Source organism: Fusarium vanettenii (assembly GCF_000151355.1).
Source record: "Fusarium vanettenii 77-13-4 chromosome 12 genomic scaffold NECHAsca_15_chr12_5_0, whole genome shotgun sequence".
Taxonomy (NCBI): domain Eukaryota; kingdom Fungi; phylum Ascomycota; class Sordariomycetes; order Hypocreales; family Nectriaceae; genus Fusarium; species Fusarium vanettenii.
Genome location: NW_003315870.1, coordinates 450,312 through 467,061, shown reverse-complemented (window position 1 = coordinate 467,061; position 16,750 = coordinate 450,312). Strand labels below are relative to the sequence as shown.

The window sequence follows — 16,750 nt, the reverse complement described above, 5'->3', positions numbered from 1 at the left end:
GAAGATTTTCGATGCTGCAGGTAGAAAGGAGAGAATGTTGGAAAGAATCGTGTTGCTTGAGACGCTGGGCTCGAGGGACTCGGATCCTTTTCTAGTTCTACGAGGCCAGCACGACACATAACAGTGGGCGCCTAAATTCTTCGTAGATAGACTGAGCAGTTGCCAAGACCCTTCCTCGCGAGCCCCTCGTTTTGTCTAGACCATTCACATTTCGTTTAATGGTGTTCACTAATATGATCGTGATCACAAGGCTTGTCACTAAACCAGCCACTAGCCGCACAGTCAATACTACTCAGAGATTAAGTTAAATGGCTTTCCCAAGGTCTGGGTCTTGGGCCGAAAGAGTGTAAGTCTGAACACTAGCAGGAGCCTGTCGCCTCACCGCTCCCCATGGTGATACAGCAAGCTGCTAAGTCCAGCCAGCCACGACGGAGTGAACTTTAGGACTATTGGCGCTAAGATACCCGGCTATGCACAAACAGAAAGAAAAAGAAGCGATTCGATACGGAAAGGTTCCCCGGCATAAGATTGACGACTGGACGGCCACCACTTTATTTTGTGTTTCTCACTCATCACTCAATGAACCGTCTAGCTTTTGCAACCTATCGTACCCGGTACTTTCCATGTTGCACCTAGCTCCCAGGGAATAATAACCTGGATGACCGATAGAACGCTACAGCTACCATACCATGTATATCTCGATCTTTATTTTAGATACATTGCTTTAATTCTATCCCGCTAAACTAAGCTCACCCACCGAACCTCATGCTTCGAGGGACGTTTGTGATGAGCGTCCACAAAGGACTGGCGGTACTCCTCGAGAGCATCCTCCCTGATATCTGTGCCCGGATACTTCCAAAAGGCAGCTTGGCTTATAACACGAAAACTCCCATTCTCCTGCTGTCGAAGTACAAATGGTGTTGAAAGACCAGGGAAAACACAAACAGCATCTCCTATGGCAGCCGAAACATCTTTCCTGGCCAAGTCTCCCGTGATACCATTATGCAGAACAAAAAGACCATGCCCGAGCATGAAGGTCTGCAAGTCCCTGTCTCTTGCTAGCCCATCTGCCCCTTGTAGCTGTCGTTGAGAATTGAAGTAGTTGCTGTACTCTTCAATTGGTTGGCTCTGGACCATGCACGAGTAAGCCATCAAGAAACTCTGCTCGATGGTAGGGTCTTTCTCAAGCCTCTGGACAGTAAAGATATCAGCAAGATGGTATCTGAACCACTGGCGCATTACATGTACTCTCGTGGCCTGTATAATCGCCGCAGCGGGTTGGATAATTGCCTTGTCACAGTCCAAAAAGACAGATGACGCAATCGTTCCGGTTGTCGGGTCAGGTAGTATCGGACCAAACACAGAGACACATCTCCCGACAAGGATAGCGGGCATTGTGAGAACCTTTCTGTCCTCGGACAATGAAATGCAGGCTCCTGTTCTTTGACTGTTGTTGATCCTTGCGTTGAGCGTTTGTCTGAGATCGGGAGTCCAGGAGGCACACCCTCAAGTCCGCCCACACCGCCAAGATTCAAGACCCGAGGGTCTCTTGTCTCGGCAAGTATAAAGGCCGTAAATCGATGATACAAGTCTTCGAAAGGTTTCGTATAGTCAGGAAATAATGCCTCGGGTAACGGATTGCAGTCAAGCAGCCCAAGAAGTCCGTATATGTAGTCATGAGGAACTGTCGCCTTCAACTCGGTAGATTCGCCAATTAGTTGGAGAATATCCAGCGCGCACTGCCTCTCATTCTCTTTTTGGTCGCCTTTTTCTCGATTGGGCCTTGTGTTAAGGATCTTCTGGTAGATTCCCTCAACAGCTTTAAATCGGACAGGGCTTCGGGCCAAGAATGTGATGAGTAGTTGTCCATCTATGGATGGGTCCAGGAGCCTAACCCAAGTCCTAAAGAAGATGTCGTAGCCAAAGACGTGTGGTCCGCATAGGAGTATCGGTGGTTTCTGAGAGAGGACTGCTTCTTGAAGAATCCACACACGTCGGAACCAAGTTCGTGAGCCAATATCGATCAGTGTCTGCCGCAGACGTTGGACTTCTTCTGCAGCTTCAGTACTTGTATAGGAACTTTCTCGAAAAGAGCTGATTTGACTGTCTGCGAAGTTGCCGTCACTCGGAGAGTCGGCACGACCCCCAAATTGCTCAAGCCTCTGTGCCAACTCACAGACAGTGTCCTGCTTAGCATCATCCACAGGGCCGAGCCAAGCCAGTACATGTTCGCATCTACCATAGATCTCAGACATGCGTGGAACCTGAATAGCCTTCTCCCTGTGATTAGTCTGGTCAATGCAGATGGCATCGATCCAGATGAATGCGCCATTTGTGTCGCCATCGCACCCCACGAACTGCCGGCGGTATTCATGCAATGCGTGGTACAGATTTCTCGTAACCACGAAGGAGCACCCGTTGACCTCAATCAGCGGGGGATTTTCTGGTGCGCCCCAAACATACGACAACGCCCAGAACTTGAGCTTGCTGTCTAGTCTGACATGGATGAGTTCGCAAGTAATGAGCTCTGAGTCCCCCGGCGCGACGGACAAAAGGCGAATCTCGTCGGATAGTAGTGGCTCATATTTAAAGCATTTTTCTTTATTTGATGAAGTCATTGGAGTAGGCAAAGGACGCGAGAGTTGATATCGCTGGAGGTGTTGGAAGGACCATGCAAACCCTCAAGGGCAGGATTCGAACCCTCGGTCACGTGATTTTCTTCTCCAACACATCTTCAAGTTCAACAATTCTATCATTGCGAATCACTCTGGCTCTATTTTTTCGACTTTGACTATGAGCTTAGAGTGGAATTGCGTTCTACCCTTGAGCTACCTACCTATGCTATTGATTGTCTGTCCAACAGTGGACTTCGGCTGCAACTTCACGTTCGGTACGAGCGGCAGGTTGTTTCGAGATTTGCACGCGATAAAAAGCCGAGTAAACCTACGGCAACATTTTGCGGTCACGAAATAGTTGCGTGTGTATGCCGATCGGGTGAAACATAAAACAGTACAAAGCCGCGGGAGGAGTAGACAAGTGACCATCTTGCGCACCAGATCCAAGTAACCTTGCAATAGTTTTTATTCCGAACTAGAGACGCCGAGAAATTGTACGACTGGTTATAACCATGGCACAACATTTTTGTGCGCAAATTGTTGTGACTTGCACAGATCAATGGGTTTGCTATCACGGTATGATTGCCGAAGGGTAGCATATCTCGTCGTACCTCCCTTCGACCAACCCGAGATATCTTTGAGTCACCTAACCGATACAGAGAAGGATGCACACCTCGCGGAGATTAATCATTATACAGCTATTGTTTTTCCCACTATTTATTCCCTCCACCTCACTTCACCTCAGGGCCGAAGCAGGCAGTGTCTCTTTGAGCTCCTCAGCCCAAAATCATCAGAAGAGTTGACAACATAACCAACTCTATACTCACCATGCAACTCTCATCTCTCCTCCTGGCAGTCTTCGCAGCGACGGCTAAGAGCAGCTCATTCGTCCTCGGAGACTTCATCATGTTGAACCCTATCACCTTAAACATTGAGGCGCAACCTCGAGTCTGGTTCAACTTTGGAGAAGGCGTCACGCCTAACAGCAACATTCTGGAACTCGGAAAAATAACCGGCAACAGGGGTAGCGGCTTACTCTGTGTCGAACAAGACTGCCCTCTCGGGTTCTCGGTTGGAGGTTGCACTGGATGGTTGAAGAGTGCTGATGGAGAGTCTGCACTCATCCACGCCATCGGACCGGGGTTTGATGTGGAGAATATGGTTTGTTTCAAGGACCATGGGTATAGTGTAGGGGGTATGGTGAAGTCGGGGCGTATCAAGAGTTTGTATCGTTGCAGTCTTGGATCTGAAGTGCAGTGCACTTGAGCTGGTTCAATGAGTCGAGAATGTGTCTGCTTGCTTTGATGACAGGAGCTACTTGAGCGAAATTGGATTGTCCTGAGCTGCTTGAATCCAAACTTGAATGAGAAGCGATCAAACATTGTCACAAACAGACCTCCATGTTTTCTTACACCTGCCACACCGCTGATCTCCCTGTCAAGTCTTGTCAGACACAATCTTTACTTTGTGGGCTTGAGTCACAATTCCCCTGAAGCTTACCCTAGCGCCCGTCTTTTAGCTCCGACTCGCCTCGGAGACAAAGGCCCGTCCCCACAATCCTGTTGACATTTTCTCCACCATGGAAGGGCGCAGTTTAGACATTGTTGAGCGCGAAGGAACGGGTAGGGCGCGATGAGTCAAGCGAGAGTCAGTGGCTTTCATCTATAATTACTGCCATTGACTGACATGGCCATCTCATTGCTCATCACTCCTTTCAAGGCTAATTGACGAATCATCATGGCGACTCAAACGGAAACGCTGGTGCTACCGCCAATCCCACACCCCGGCCTCGAGTCTGGAAGCGACACTCAATTGCCCAGCAGCGAAAGTGTCTCTGGATGTTCCGATATCGAGCAAGTCCGACCAGCCTCGCGCTTTCGAAAGGCTGCCGTGACTTTTCAGCTTTCTGGTGTCAACTTTGCTTCCAGCGCTGCCAATGGACTCATCGTCGTTGGTCTCCCTCGAATGACGCAAGACCTTGATTTGCCCCAATCGCTTGCTTTTTGGCCATCTTCTGTTCCTGGTTTGGCGACAGCGTCCACTCTGCTTATTGCTGGTGCTATTGCTGATGTCATTGGTCCACGATCAATTGACTTGCTTGGATGCATTGCCAACGGCGCTCTCATGCTTGCATGTGCATTCATCCAAAAGGGTGAGGAATTGGTTGTCCTGAGAGCACTACAAGGTGTCGCCCTAGCTCTGCACTTGTCCAGCTCGGTATCCCTCGTCACTAAGATCCTACCTCGCGGCCGGGGACGCAACTTCGCTTTTGCTTGTCTCGGCCTGAGTCAACCTCTTGGTTTCTCATTCGGTCTCGTCATTGGCGGTATTTTGGTTGATACGATCGGATGGCGATCAGGATGGTATATCTACGGAGGCATCACTTTGGTACTGTCGGCTGTTGGCTTCTGGTCCTTGCCCAAGTCCGCTCCACTTGGGACTCTTCAGGATGTTGTGCATAGCCTGAAGACAAAGGTTGATTGGGTTGGTGCCTTGCTCGCCTCAGCTTTCATGGCCCTGCTTTCGTATTTCCTCGCGTAAGTTGACATCCCTCAAGTCCTGGCCATCGCTAACGAGCCTTGCAGCATCATCAGCACAGACGTTTACCGCATCAAGGAGCCTGCTAGCATCGTTATTCTCTGTCTCGGCGTTGTTGCTCTGCCTTTGTTCATCGGCTGGATGCATCGTCAGCACAACTCAGGCCAACCAGCTCTCATCCCCAACTCGTTCTGGGAAAATTCTGCCTTTGCTAGCATCTGCGCGACAATTGCCTTGTCCTTTGGAGTCTTGACCTCGCTGGAACTCTTTGCCAGTCTTTTGTAAGTTGGCGATTGGTGCAACAATTGGCATGGGTGACTGACCACAAACATAGCTTCCAAGAGATCCAGCATCTCTCTGCCCTTCAAGCTGCTATCCGCATTCTTCCAAGCATCGTCGTTGGAGTCACTCTCAACTTCTCCACTGGCCTCTTTGTGCACAAGGTGCCAGCGCTCTGGCTCGTTGTAATCACTTGCATCCTTTCGGCAGGCTCTCCTTTGCTTATGGCAACCATTCAGCCAAGCTGGTCTTACTGGACAAGCGCATTCTTCGCCCAACTCCTGATGCCCTTCTCTGCCGATGTGCTATTTACCGTCGGACTAATTATTGTCACTGAGATGTTTCCCGACGATAAGCAGTCCATCGCCGGTGCTGTCTTCAACACTGCGTCGCAGTTTGGGAACGCTTTCGGGTTGGCTGTCATGCAGGTCGTCTCTACGCTGGTAGCCAAGGACCATGATGGAATGAAGCCCTCTGAGGCTTTGTTGGAGGGATATAGGGCAAGCTTCTGGACCATGTTTGCGTTCATGATGGCATGTGTTGTCATTGCGGGAGCTGGACTGCGAAAGACCGGCAAGATTGGGCTGAAGCAGGACTAAAAGTGGGTGTGCACTTTGGAGTAAAACCCTTGGAGCGAGCAGACATGAGTTGATAGATAGACATACCAAAAGGAGAGCAATATTATAGAACAGAAAGGGGATAGATGGAGATCGAATACAAAAGCCAATGCTTCAAAGATCCTTGCGCAGACTTGCACCCCCCATCATTTTCATGTACCTCTTCCGCTCCTCCTCGTTCGGCTCATGCCACCATTCATCCGCATTAATCTTTTCAAACCCCTTCTCCTCCCACTCCTTGACGCGCTTAGAATCAATCTGATGCCAGGGGACCCCCAGGTCCTTCGACACATGGTCCTTCAGAAAATGCATATACTCGTCACCCTTGTATTTTCCTGGGTGTTTGCCGTCGACGAAGAAGCTGTTGATCATAGCTTCATCCTCTTTTGCTTGCTCCTCGAGGTGTCTTTCCATGCCATTGACCATCCTCTTCTTGTTGTAGGCCACGGGTTTCATCCACTTGACAACCTTGTCGTAGTCGAGCTGGAAACCTGCCGAGTCGTAGGTGGGCGAGCCTTTGGGTCCCTTCTTGTGACAGACGTAGAGGTCGTGGAATGTAGCGCTGGGGTCTGCCAGTGCTTCATGTTCAAAGTCTCTTGGTCGTGGCTTGGGAATATGGAACTGCTGCTTGAATTCTTCAGTGATTTCAAGATCGCTATATCGCGGTCGCTTAACACGGCCCGGAGTGGGCCGCGGGTCTCGGAGTTGGTCCCGGTCGAAATCAAATTCGAGATCCGGGGTTGTCAGACGCGGTTTCTGAGTTTGTTCCGATGAAGTTGATGCTTCGGCTTGAGAGGCGCTGGCTCTTCTGCCCTTCTTGGCCTGCTTGGGTTTGGGCTCTGCAGCTTTTGCTTCCGTCTGATCCGACGATCTCTTGCGACCGTGAGACGTGGAAGAGCTGGCCTGGTCGGCATCAGCTTTGGCGTCTGAGCTTCTGGTTCTCATATTTGCTTATGGTGATGAGAGGATGTATGCGACAAACCTGAGTGTTGTTGACGCGTCGTGAGGTCATAACTTGACGCGACGGGCGATCTGATCGTCACATGACCACTACGTCACCTTAGGTATGTAGTTTGAGACAATATCGACGTCATTGGCTTCAAATTTATTTCCTCGTGGAATGCACTGGTCTAAACAATTCATCTCTAACATAAGGTAGTGTACGCGAGTCGTTCTGTCTTGATGGTGTATCGAGCAATCTCCCTATCGCCATAGGTTGTCGGTTAAATGGATTGAAGGATTATGGTGCATTTCCCAGCTGAAAATGACCCATCGGTAAATGACCCATCGGTTCACGCTTGGAGCGATGAGAGGATCGGAAAAATACCTGGCGGAAAAGCTGTTGCCGAGGTCATCCGCGTCGAGCTTTTCCGATATCACAACACCATGACAAGGCGGCCGCCGGAAAACGGCACTGATGCGAGAATAATCCGAAGTGACGTAGGACGTTGTTAAGTCCGATAAGATCGATCGAATTACTTGTCTCCACATGGAGCATCAAAACCAATCTTGGCATGCAATCAAGAGCTCGAGAGCATGAGTTTTGATAGGGGAGCCTCCAAAGAACTGGAGAGCTTCAGGTATCCAGTTGCTCACCCATCCCCAAATTCCATCCTCCCATGTGCCCATCAAGGAATGCCTCGATACCGCCAACACCGCCTGTGACCTGCAAGCAAATACGTCAGTAAGCTGTTGACCAAAAACCATAGAATGGCTTGAATAGCCTTACCAGTGATTCAAACTGTCCCCATCCCGTCATCTGCACGATAGAGCTCCCTGGGCTATGTTCGGAAAACCCAAGACCATCCTGTCCAGCTAAACCCAGCTGGCCGGTGAGGTCCTCAGCGCCGGGTGCAAATCCGATGCCTTGGGGCCCAAGGTCAAGTATGTCTTGGTTCGTGTATGATCCAAGCAGCCCCTCTTCTCCATTGCGCATGCTTGCGGAACCACCAGCAGCGCTCCCGCCGTTCGTCGAGCCCAGGTCCAGCAAATTGGTATTGTGTCTCAGAAGCTCGACTCGCAGCTCTTGGAGAACAACACCATATCGCTGACCTAAGGAGCCAGGAATGGCGATTGAAGTTATCTGTGCTTGGCATTTGGTTGCTGCGTGGAATGCTGGGAGGTAGGTTTCTGGAGGTGCATGTCGCTGTTGGATTGCGTAGACATATAGCATGACGACGGCGGAAAAGGCAAAGTAGTGCGAGAACTTGAAGCAGGTCAGCATTGAAACATTTGATCGGATTCGACATTGACGTACCCAGAATGTGTTATACAGTAGTCCATTTGAGTGAAGGTCGTCGATCTTAGCCACAATATTCATGGCAGCCTCCAAACAACGTTGAACATGTTCATGCGTAAGCTCAGAATTTTGACGACTTCGAGAATTTCTCGTGGTCCCTAGATTAGCAAGGCTGGCGAAATTGTTGAGCAAGAATGGGCGGTGGACCAAGATCTGCGCATGCCAGCACGCCAAGTTCAAGACATTTCGCTGCCGAAGAAAGATGGGCTGGAATAGAGATGGATCGATGCCATCAGTGTCAACGAGGTAAGAGATGCCGCTGTGCCAGTTGTCAATCTCCTTTGCGTACTTAGCGGCGAGCTTGTATTGGCTTTCGGTTGATGGTTGGCGGATGCCGTAGAGATCCCTTAGGATCTTGGCCACGATGCGGGATAGCCTGAATATGTCAGTCAGAAAGAAGAATCAAGTAAAGACATAGGGTCCTCACTTGATATGCGCAATGGAACCCGACATGATGGATTGGGTTGTGCCCAGTGGTGAAGGTGCTGGTCGACCACGAGCAAGTCGATTGTCATCAACACAAAGAGGCAGTTCCTGGTCAATATCGTCATCGTGGAATGTCCGTGGCCGTCCAAGTGCTGCACTTAGATAAGTGTCCAAGTTGTAAGCGCACCAGAACGTCCGCTTGCGACACTCCAGGTCGACATAATCTGGGTGGCTGCTTGCATCGACGCGCGACTTTCTATGGATACCGAGCGCAAGCATCAAGTGAGCGGTAGTGCCAAAAAGACTCCAGCAGTGGTTCAAACGCGAGTGCGATAGGAGATAAAGGCATTGTGCTAGACGTGCTTGGATACTGGTGAGTCGTATCGCACCCTTCTCGGCCGAGAGTTGGTCCTCGGCGGCGGAAAAGAAACGGGCACTACAAACGGTCAGCTACGATGATGGAGTTTCAGTCGGACTTCTCTACCTTGAGGACGGATCGACTGTCCCGGCTTTGGACTTGGGATAATTCTCTGCATGTGCAAAAACCATGAACAGTAAAGCAGTCCTGCTTCTCGCATCGGTCTGATTGCGCATACTCCCATGGGTCTCGTAGAGTTCTTGCAGCCATGATTCAATCGTGGGACGATGCAAGAATCGATGAGTAGCCGACGAGAACTCAAAGTATCTGCAAAGAAGAGCATCTGCCTCTGATCTTGGAGGAAGGATCAAGAATCGGGTGTCAAACTCTGGGAGTGGAAGATCGCCAAACGTGAAGATTGAGCCGTCGGATGAGGATGCTGAGCGGTGCTGTTGAAGCTTCCTCTGAACCCTGAGTAAAAATGACGCCCCGGAAGCAGGGCCAACCTATAAATGTCAGTAATAAAGCATCAGTGGGTGCATGAGACATACGTAGTGGCCTTGTCGATCAATAGGCGCTGGCTCTGGAGAATTGCGAGATGACTGTGTAGAAGCTCCACGCTCTGGCTTAGTCGGTTCGAATGTCCTAGCCTCTATAGATACCGGACTCGGTATATGCTCCTCCATCTGTGGTGTCTCATTGGGCGGATCAGACCCTCTCAGCTGCTCCTCCGTGGCTCGAGGTGCATCACCCACGTGCTCTCCATATGCGTCTGTATCCATCTCGATAGAAGGGAGACGACCACGACGGTAAGATGCCGTGTACTTACAGTCAAGACGAAGACGAAAGCAAAGAGCACATGGATACTTTCCCGAACACCGAGTCTTGCGTCTATGAGCGGTCAGCCAGTATCCATCAAGCGGCACGTATAACGACGGGTCGAGACTGGAGATCGGATCTGGCCGATATAAGTCGATCTCGGCTATCAAAGATCCATAGCCAAGTATAAAAGACCCATTCTCAACATCTTAAGGAATAATAAAGGGAATGCTCACGCCTTGCACCGATCGCAAGCCCTGCTGGCTCTACTCCTCACATGCGGATGTTTACGCCTCTTGTTAGGAGACTGACCGCTTCCATGACCATCTCCGTCATCTTGCTGGCTCAAGCCAGTCATGCTTGAGCTGCTGCGTCTGGGGGCGGCGTCCATTGTTCGAGCAGGTTGTGAGGCGTGGTTGGATTCTCTCTCACGCGTTAGACGGAAAAGGGAGCCGTCGGAAAATGAGACACACACGGATGGCGGAGTTCTTATCTTTGTATCCGGGGGCGGGGAAATGGTTTTTGGAGCGGGGGTTGGCGTCTGGGGTTAGCGGCGATCATATCCTTGGCTCGTGGAGGGGGTGTTGGGGGCATGAGCTGGGGATGTCGTTGTTCCTCGGTATTCGCTTTTCGGAAGAATGGCTGTTTGTTGGATATGGGTGGTCTAATGGCATGTGTCTATCTATAATCGGCTCTATGTAATGGGCGACATTTTGCGAACCTCGAGGTGTCTGTGTAACCAGGTAGGCATGAGAACTCTAGCAAGCTCCCAGGTTCGATCTCCCCCAATTACCGCAGCGACGGAGTAACTGAGTCGTACGGCCTGTGCTCAAATCTACCACTCCCTCCATTCACCTCCCGGACCAACAAATCCCGGGCTGACCCATGGCACTGCGTTCTTGCTCAGTTCTCGGATCTTTTCCTCATCAACTTCAATTCCCAAGCCAGGTCCCTTCATCAAGTCGATGTATCCATTCTCAATATTCCAGATCTCAGGATTCTTGATGTAAGAGAGCAAATCATGTCCTCCAGTGTTGTAGTGAATCCCAAGGCTCATCTCCTGAATCGCAAAGTTGGGCGTCGTAGCATCGACTTGGATGTTGGCCGCCAGAGCGATCGGTCCAAGAGGACAGTGAGGCGCAATCGCAACATCATAAGTCTCAGCCATGGCCGCAATTCGTCGCAATTCCGAGATGCCCCCTACGTGACAGATATCCGGCTGCAGAATATCCACACATGCAGCCTCGAGGAAGGGCTTTACATCCCAGCGACTATGCAGTCGTTCTCCGAGCGCGATAGGACAGGTGACGGTTTGCGAAAATGCCTTTATACCTTCAATGTGCTCGGATAGAAGAGGCTCCTCGATAAACATTGGTCGATGGGGTTCCAAAAGTGCTGCCAGTTGTCGCGCCATGGGCTTGTGCACCCGGCCGTGAAAGTCGACTCCGGCGTCCATTCCGAGGGCCTTGACCGTCTTGACCCTTTCGACACAGGCGTCAAGGGCTGAAGGAGAGTCTAGCCAACCGAGGTCTTCTGTGCCGTTCATCTTGACAGCAGTGAAACCTTGCGCACGACGGGATAATCTGTCTGGGGTCAGTGCCTTTCTACTAATACGAGAAGTAGCCGAACGAACGCTTCAGCTTCCACGTCTGATGGCCGATCTCCTCCAATCCAGGCATAGACCTTAATCTTGTCTCTCACCTTGCCACCCAGGAGCTGGTAGATTGGAAGATTGAGCTTGCGGGCTACGAGATGTCAGTATTCATTATGTCTCTGAAAATATTAATGTCACTTACCTTTAAGATCCCATAGCGCAATGTCTATGCCCGCGAGTGCGCTCATGAAAACCGGTCCACCGCGGTAGAAGCCCAAGCGCCAGGATTTCTGCCAGATCTGTTCAATCTCGCTACATTTGTCAGTTCTGCGACTCAACAAGACGGCACGATGAACTCACTCGGCCTCCATGCCCGTATACTGCGAGATCCAAGCATCCAAACACCCCTCGACAGCCTGCGTGTGCCCCTCAAGTGATGCCTCACCCCACCCCACATTGCCGGCATCGTCGGTGATCTTGACAAAGAGCCAGCGAGGAGGGACGCGGAAATACTCAATTGAAGCAATCTTCCCCATAGTGAATAATATTCAGGGCGCGTATGCAAGTAGAATTGAACGTCTTGAGTGATATTGGCAGTTTGAAATGGAGGGTAGGATCGACAAGGAGCTCGGAGTTCCAACCGAGTTGTTGCCGGCTCGGGTCAATTGCCTCCGGTCCGGTTCGGAGCTGGATATGCACCTGTCTCCGCATGATGACGTGCCATTTGCAGACACTCGGGCCGATCCAAGATAACAAATGAAGCGAATGAGATAGGTTGATGCGTTATCAACTTATCCCGCAGGAAAATGATAGTGGAAGATGGGTAACATTGCTCTGCGGGTCAAGACTCGCATGGATGGTCCGTTTATCTTGATTAACGCCACCAATTGCTTCTTTTCCTATGTAACTTGATGACTACTTCAAAAGCTCGACTCTGGGGACAATAAGCATCCTCTGATCTTACACAGCATGCAAACCCTGTCTTGATAACGGGCAGAGACTGAATTTGCGCTGGTACAGGGTAGTCTCAAGCGGGAGCAACAGGATGTCTTTGCCACCCATGTCTCGCCAGATAGCTAAGGCGCATGTTTCCTTTAGCTACAAGTGTCTTTGATAAAAGCGAAAGGCTTATGCTTGTAGAAGGCTATTCTTGACATCCTGGAAACACAAAGGATTTAAAATGCTTAGATCACCAAGGTAGACAGAACTATCTTCATCTCAGACCTAACGAGTATACCTTGTCACTATCTAACATATTTCGATTTGATTACGAGTCGTAGCTCTCACTTGCTTCTCCCACCAGTGAATTAACCCTTGTTAAGAGTTTTCGGATTTGGGACATTTTCGTATCTAGTCCCTGTCGAGCAAAAAGACGACTAAGCTCGACCATGCCGGGTCGACCCATGTGGTATCCCCAACCAGCCAATCGATAGCTTTACGCTTCAAGATTGCAACAACTAAAGCTATGGCCTTCCACGGTTTAGGAGCCTACCCCGAGAATGGATTCAATTCGTCGTGGCCTGTGCTTCCCATTCGGTATATGAAGGCAGCGACAAGATGCCTTTTTTTGTGCTTTTCATCAGCAACTTTAATCATGTCTCACGCCCTTTTCAACAAGACCAGCCCTCCATTCGGCCCCATCGTCAACGGCACAAATCCTCTTTTTTCTAACATCAACCCAATGAAGGCGCTGCTTGGACCTTTGTCGTTTTGTTCGGCCTCTCTGCCGTCGTGCATCTTGGCCTGCTGGGATGGCTTCGAGCTTGGGATTTCCTGCCCCTGACGCTTGGGGTTGTCGGTACGCCCCCCTCCCAATCCTTCTTTCACCCTTCTTTTCTGCTTCTAATGTCTTCCAGGCGAGGCCTTTGGCTATTACGGTCGCGTTCAGGCGCACAGTGAGCCCAACATTGCAGGCCCTTTCATCATGCAGAACATCTTAATTCTGGGAACGACGCGACTCATCGTTGCGACCGTGTACATGACCCTTGGACGATCTATCCGGGTCTTCCAAATCCGAGATCGGATAGTAATCCCGCCCCGTCCGATGACGGTTTTCTTTGTCACGGTGGATTTAGGATGCTTTGTTACCCAGGTCTTCGGTTCAGCAGCACCAGCATCGGGTGATCTGAAGGGGATTGCCCTGGGTAGAGCCCTCATCATTTCGGGATTGATCGTGCAACTTGCGGCTCTGGGCCTATTTCTCATCATTACCTCGGTCTCTCGCCGGTTGGTTAGAACGAGTATAGCAGACTACAAGATGACGGGAATGCCCAGCTCCTCAAGGTACTTTCAAGCCACCTACTTGGTTGGTGGTGCAATGATGGTACGTAGTCTGGTTAGGGGCGTCGAGTAACTACAAGGCGAGGGAGGATACATGACTTCGCACGAGGCGTTCATCTATGCACTCGACGCGACGCCAATGGTGTTTGTTGCAGTCGTTTATGCTTTCATACACGCTGGAAAGTTATTTCGCGACGCTTAGTACCTGAAGGGTGAAAGCGAGCGACTAGAAATATCAGATTATGAGCGGTCGACTCACCAAGGCTAGCTATTATTCGTAATGGTCGAAGCTAAAGAGAATTCTAATCGGGCCATTTCATCATTGAAGAATTGGGATGTTAGGCGGATCTGTCTCTTCTCATCAAGGGGCATAGGAGCAAGATTGCGGTTATTCAGTTATTAGCCTGACCTAACGTTTTCTATAAAGCTGAATAAATCTAGTCATAAATCCATGATGGCAGTGGGTTATCTTTGTACTGAGTCACCGTGAGTTGCACTAGACGAGTTAATTGGAAGTGACAAGTTTTGATCTGAAACCTCTTCTCTAACTGAGGATCGGATTATAGGAGAAGTTCGCCCCAAAGATGAACACACATATTTCAGGCACGCCAAGGAACTTTAAACTACTTTCTGAACCCATCCATGAACATTGCTCATTATCGGAAACCTCGGAAGAGGTCCACCACTGGTTGTAGCACATGTAGGAAGCGAAAGTTCAAGGTAAGACGGTCCCCTGGCGGCCCTGAAGTCTTGTTTAGAAATGCTTTATGCAACAGTGCGATGAAGGTCTGCCAGCCTGTGCAAACTGCCTGCAATTCTACAACAAGGGGATCAAGTCAGTTTGCTAATACTGGCATATTATGCTGTTCTTCTGAGTACAATGCGGGACAAGGGGTATATGGAGCCATGGGCAGAGCACATAATTGCATCCATCAAGGATGAAATCAAGCAAGACTTGCAGTGCTACCTCGAGTGGACTTTGGAGGCTTTGGATCTTGGCGCGTCGGATGGGGAATAGGATCATCTTGAAGGTGTGCACGTAGTTTATGTTTCTACTTGCATTAGGTAGAGCCGGTTTCCTTTATCAACTTGTCCATGACTGTCCCAGCGCCAAAGCGCTCGAACAAAGGCTTCAGCACACCAAGACTCTGAATTATTGCAGCTCTTTGGGCCGGAGGGAAGGTCTTCAGCTGCCGAGTTATCGACACGGCTGTGATCTCCGGGTAATTGATGGCCACTAGGTATCCATTGGCATGGTAACTCCGGAGCCCTTCCCGGAGATGTACTCCGTACACACTGGTAACATCGCTTCGAGACATGTTGATAGAATTGATCACCTTCCGGTCGTACCCCTTCTCTGCGTTCAAGCGAAGTAGCACATGTCCAGGCTTGAGCTGGCCAACTTCCAACCAGGGATTCTCCTTGCGGGCAGTCTCGGGATCGATAGAACGAAGGCCGGTTGCGGTGAAGAACGGGTGTCCCGCTGTGAAGAAAGGTGCTTCCCCGTTGAATCCGTACAAGGTGGCAGGAGACGGGTTCTCGACAACCTCGTCACTGCGGGTGCCCCATTGCTGTGCCCCGCCGGCGCGGGTCAAGATTTGATCGCCCTCTCTCAAGTACTCAATCGCAATTGCCCCGTTCGATGTTTCGACCTTTGTGCCGGCCACGAAGCAGCCCATAATAGCTTTACCCTCGGCTTGAGCCCCTGACTCTGTTGTTTCCGTCGTATTGTTCAGATTGATGTCGGAGTTCATGTAGGGTTCATCCTGATGGTTCTTGTACCAATCTGCAAGGTCCTTTCCATGTGTGACAAAATGAAACAGGGTAATGACCGGTGGCTCGCCTCCACCTGAAGGAATGGTGTCACTTTTGTTCGTCTCCAAGGTCTGGGCTGCCGCTGCCATGATGCCAGCACGCCAGAAATTGCCTGGGCTTTGGTCGTCAAGTGTGCCCATCCACTTCTTCCAGAGCCTGTAGCTGACCGGACTGAACTGGGAAACGTCTACGCCGGCAAAGATCGAGCCGTCAGTAAAGTTTGTCGGCACTGGTTCAGGTCCTGTTGAGGCGTCTGCCGTTGGGATTGTCATCAAACCCTCGTTTTGTACCGCCTGGGCAAAGTCCAGTAGCGTTGCATCGGCATTGCGAGTGGGAGAATATATGCCACTAGGCGTATATGCGTTGAAAACAACATCAAACTGTAGTGCAGTAAGGTAGTTGAGGTTCGGAGTAGTTGGTGCAGTCAGGTTGCTCTGCCATGCTCGAATGATGGTAAGGGCTGGAGACATCTCCAATGTGGTGTCGAGTGCGAAGCCAGGACCTTTGATCAGATAGACGTAGACGAACAAGCACATCATTGCGTAGTAGTAGTCACCTTGACCGCGAAACGGGTCAAACTGTGGACTGACGAGAACGCTCTCGAAGGTTGTCACAAAGGTGGGATCCTGTCTCAGCACCTGTAGTGGAAGCAGGCCATCTGCGTGGAGTTGACCGTTGATATGGTTACCGAAAACGCACGGCATGATGGTGTTGAACAATTCACCAGGGAGCTTTACTGCCACGTCCTGTCTGTTGTCAGATGGATTCCACCAAAGAAGTTTGAAGCGCATCTTACGCGATTGGCAATGGAACTGAAGCCGTATTCCAGCGAGCAGTCTGCGATCTGTGCAGCGATAGCCGCATTTCCCAGTGATTCGATGGTGTCCGTCAGGTCCACACCATCGATTGTACAAGACCCCGACGCTGGAGGGGCCTGAAAGTACGTCTTGAGAGCTGACATTGATGATGTTGTGAGAAAAGCCGTCTGTAGCGACAAAACAACCTCGGTCTCGTCCAGCATTGTCACGCGGCCGAGAACGGTGAGGAGGTTCTGGACCTTGGTTGTGTATGAATCTGCCATGGTTGTGCGGATGTTGTCAAGGGCTCAGT

At 50.5% G+C, this 16,750-nt stretch overlaps 8 protein-coding genes across 8 annotated transcripts; 3 read left to right on the top strand and 5 right to left on the bottom strand.

Moving 5' to 3' along the window:
• Positions 1-588: 588 nt before the first annotated feature.
• NECHADRAFT_87741 (uncharacterized protein) lies at positions 589-3,139 on the bottom strand (the record flags this gene model as incomplete). The annotated part of the gene is made up of 5 exons (XM_003047220.1): positions 589-679; positions 758-1,436; positions 1,505-2,599; positions 2,837-2,943; positions 3,054-3,139. 5 exons carry the CDS (start codon positions 3,137-3,139, stop codon positions 589-591), a joined length of 2,058 nt encoding a protein of 685 aa, XP_003047266.1.
• Positions 3,140-3,443: 304 nt separating this feature from the next.
• NECHADRAFT_87740 (uncharacterized protein) lies at positions 3,444-3,881 on the top strand (the record flags this gene model as incomplete). The annotated part of the gene is made up of 1 exon (XM_003047397.1): positions 3,444-3,881. The coding sequence occupies one exon, from the start codon at positions 3,444-3,446 to the stop codon at positions 3,879-3,881; it is 438 nt and encodes a 145-aa protein (XP_003047443.1).
• Positions 3,882-4,352: 471 nt separating this feature from the next.
• On the top strand, positions 4,353-6,031 carry NECHADRAFT_87739 (uncharacterized protein; the record flags this gene model as incomplete). Its single annotated transcript, XM_003047396.1, has 3 exons — positions 4,353-5,152; positions 5,201-5,434; positions 5,488-6,031. The coding sequence occupies 3 exons, from the start codon at positions 4,353-4,355 to the stop codon at positions 6,029-6,031; spliced, it is 1,578 nt and encodes a 525-aa protein (XP_003047442.1).
• Positions 6,032-6,090: 59 nt separating this feature from the next.
• NECHADRAFT_102163 (uncharacterized protein) lies at positions 6,091-7,000 on the bottom strand. The gene has a single exon (XM_003047219.1). It carries the CDS (start codon positions 6,992-6,994, stop codon positions 6,164-6,166), a length of 831 nt encoding a protein of 276 aa, XP_003047265.1. The 5' UTR covers positions 6,995-7,000; the 3' UTR covers positions 6,091-6,163.
• Positions 7,001-7,625: 625 nt separating this feature from the next.
• On the bottom strand, positions 7,626-9,818 carry NECHADRAFT_53796 (uncharacterized protein; the record flags this gene model as incomplete). The annotated part of the gene is made up of 6 exons (XM_003047218.1): positions 7,626-7,715; positions 7,779-8,255; positions 8,307-8,724; positions 8,776-9,224; positions 9,276-9,638; positions 9,684-9,818. 6 exons carry the CDS (start codon positions 9,816-9,818, stop codon positions 7,626-7,628), a joined length of 1,932 nt encoding a protein of 643 aa, XP_003047264.1.
• A 788-nt stretch (positions 9,819-10,606) lies between these two features.
• NECHADRAFT_64742 (uncharacterized protein) lies at positions 10,607-12,119 on the bottom strand. The gene is made up of 4 exons (XM_003047217.1): positions 11,906-12,119; positions 11,748-11,857; positions 11,585-11,696; positions 10,607-11,534 (listed from the first exon to the last, which is right to left on the bottom strand). Exons 1-4 carry the CDS (start codon positions 12,079-12,081, stop codon positions 10,787-10,789), a joined length of 1,146 nt encoding a protein of 381 aa, XP_003047263.1. The 5' UTR covers positions 12,082-12,119; the 3' UTR covers positions 10,607-10,786.
• A 1,020-nt stretch (positions 12,120-13,139) lies between these two features.
• NECHADRAFT_87735 (uncharacterized protein) lies at positions 13,140-14,034 on the top strand (the record flags this gene model as incomplete). The annotated part of the gene is made up of 3 exons (XM_003047395.1): positions 13,140-13,257; positions 13,402-13,868; positions 13,981-14,034. 3 exons carry the CDS (start codon positions 13,140-13,142, stop codon positions 14,032-14,034), a joined length of 639 nt encoding a protein of 212 aa, XP_003047441.1.
• Positions 14,035-14,886: 852 nt separating this feature from the next.
• Positions 14,887-16,721, bottom strand: NECHADRAFT_87734 (uncharacterized protein; the record flags this gene model as incomplete). The annotated part of the gene is made up of 2 exons (XM_003047216.1): positions 14,887-16,386; positions 16,437-16,721. The coding sequence occupies 2 exons, from the start codon at positions 16,719-16,721 to the stop codon at positions 14,887-14,889; spliced, it is 1,785 nt and encodes a 594-aa protein (XP_003047262.1).
• Positions 16,722-16,750: the final 29 nt, after the last annotated feature.

What these genes read in the sequence shown, in the direction of transcription:
- NECHADRAFT_64742 (XM_003047217.1), bottom strand. Translation starts at nt 12,081, where the DNA reads ATGGGGAAGATTGCTTCAATTGAGTATTTCCGCGTCCCTCCTCGCTGG. An exon ending in TATACGGGCATGGAGGCCGA is followed by an intron (nt 11,858 to 11,905) that starts GTGAGTTCATCG and finishes TGACAAATGTAG; the next exon opens with CGAGATTGAACAGATCTGGC. An exon ending in TCAGACGTGGAAGCTGAAGC is followed by an intron (nt 11,535 to 11,584) that starts GTTCGTTCGGCT and finishes GACCCCAGACAG; the next exon opens with ATTATCCCGTCGTGCGCAAG.
- NECHADRAFT_102163 (XM_003047219.1), bottom strand. Translation starts at nt 6,994, where the DNA reads ATGAGAACCAGAAGCTCAGACGCCAAAGCTGATGCCGACCAGGCCAGC.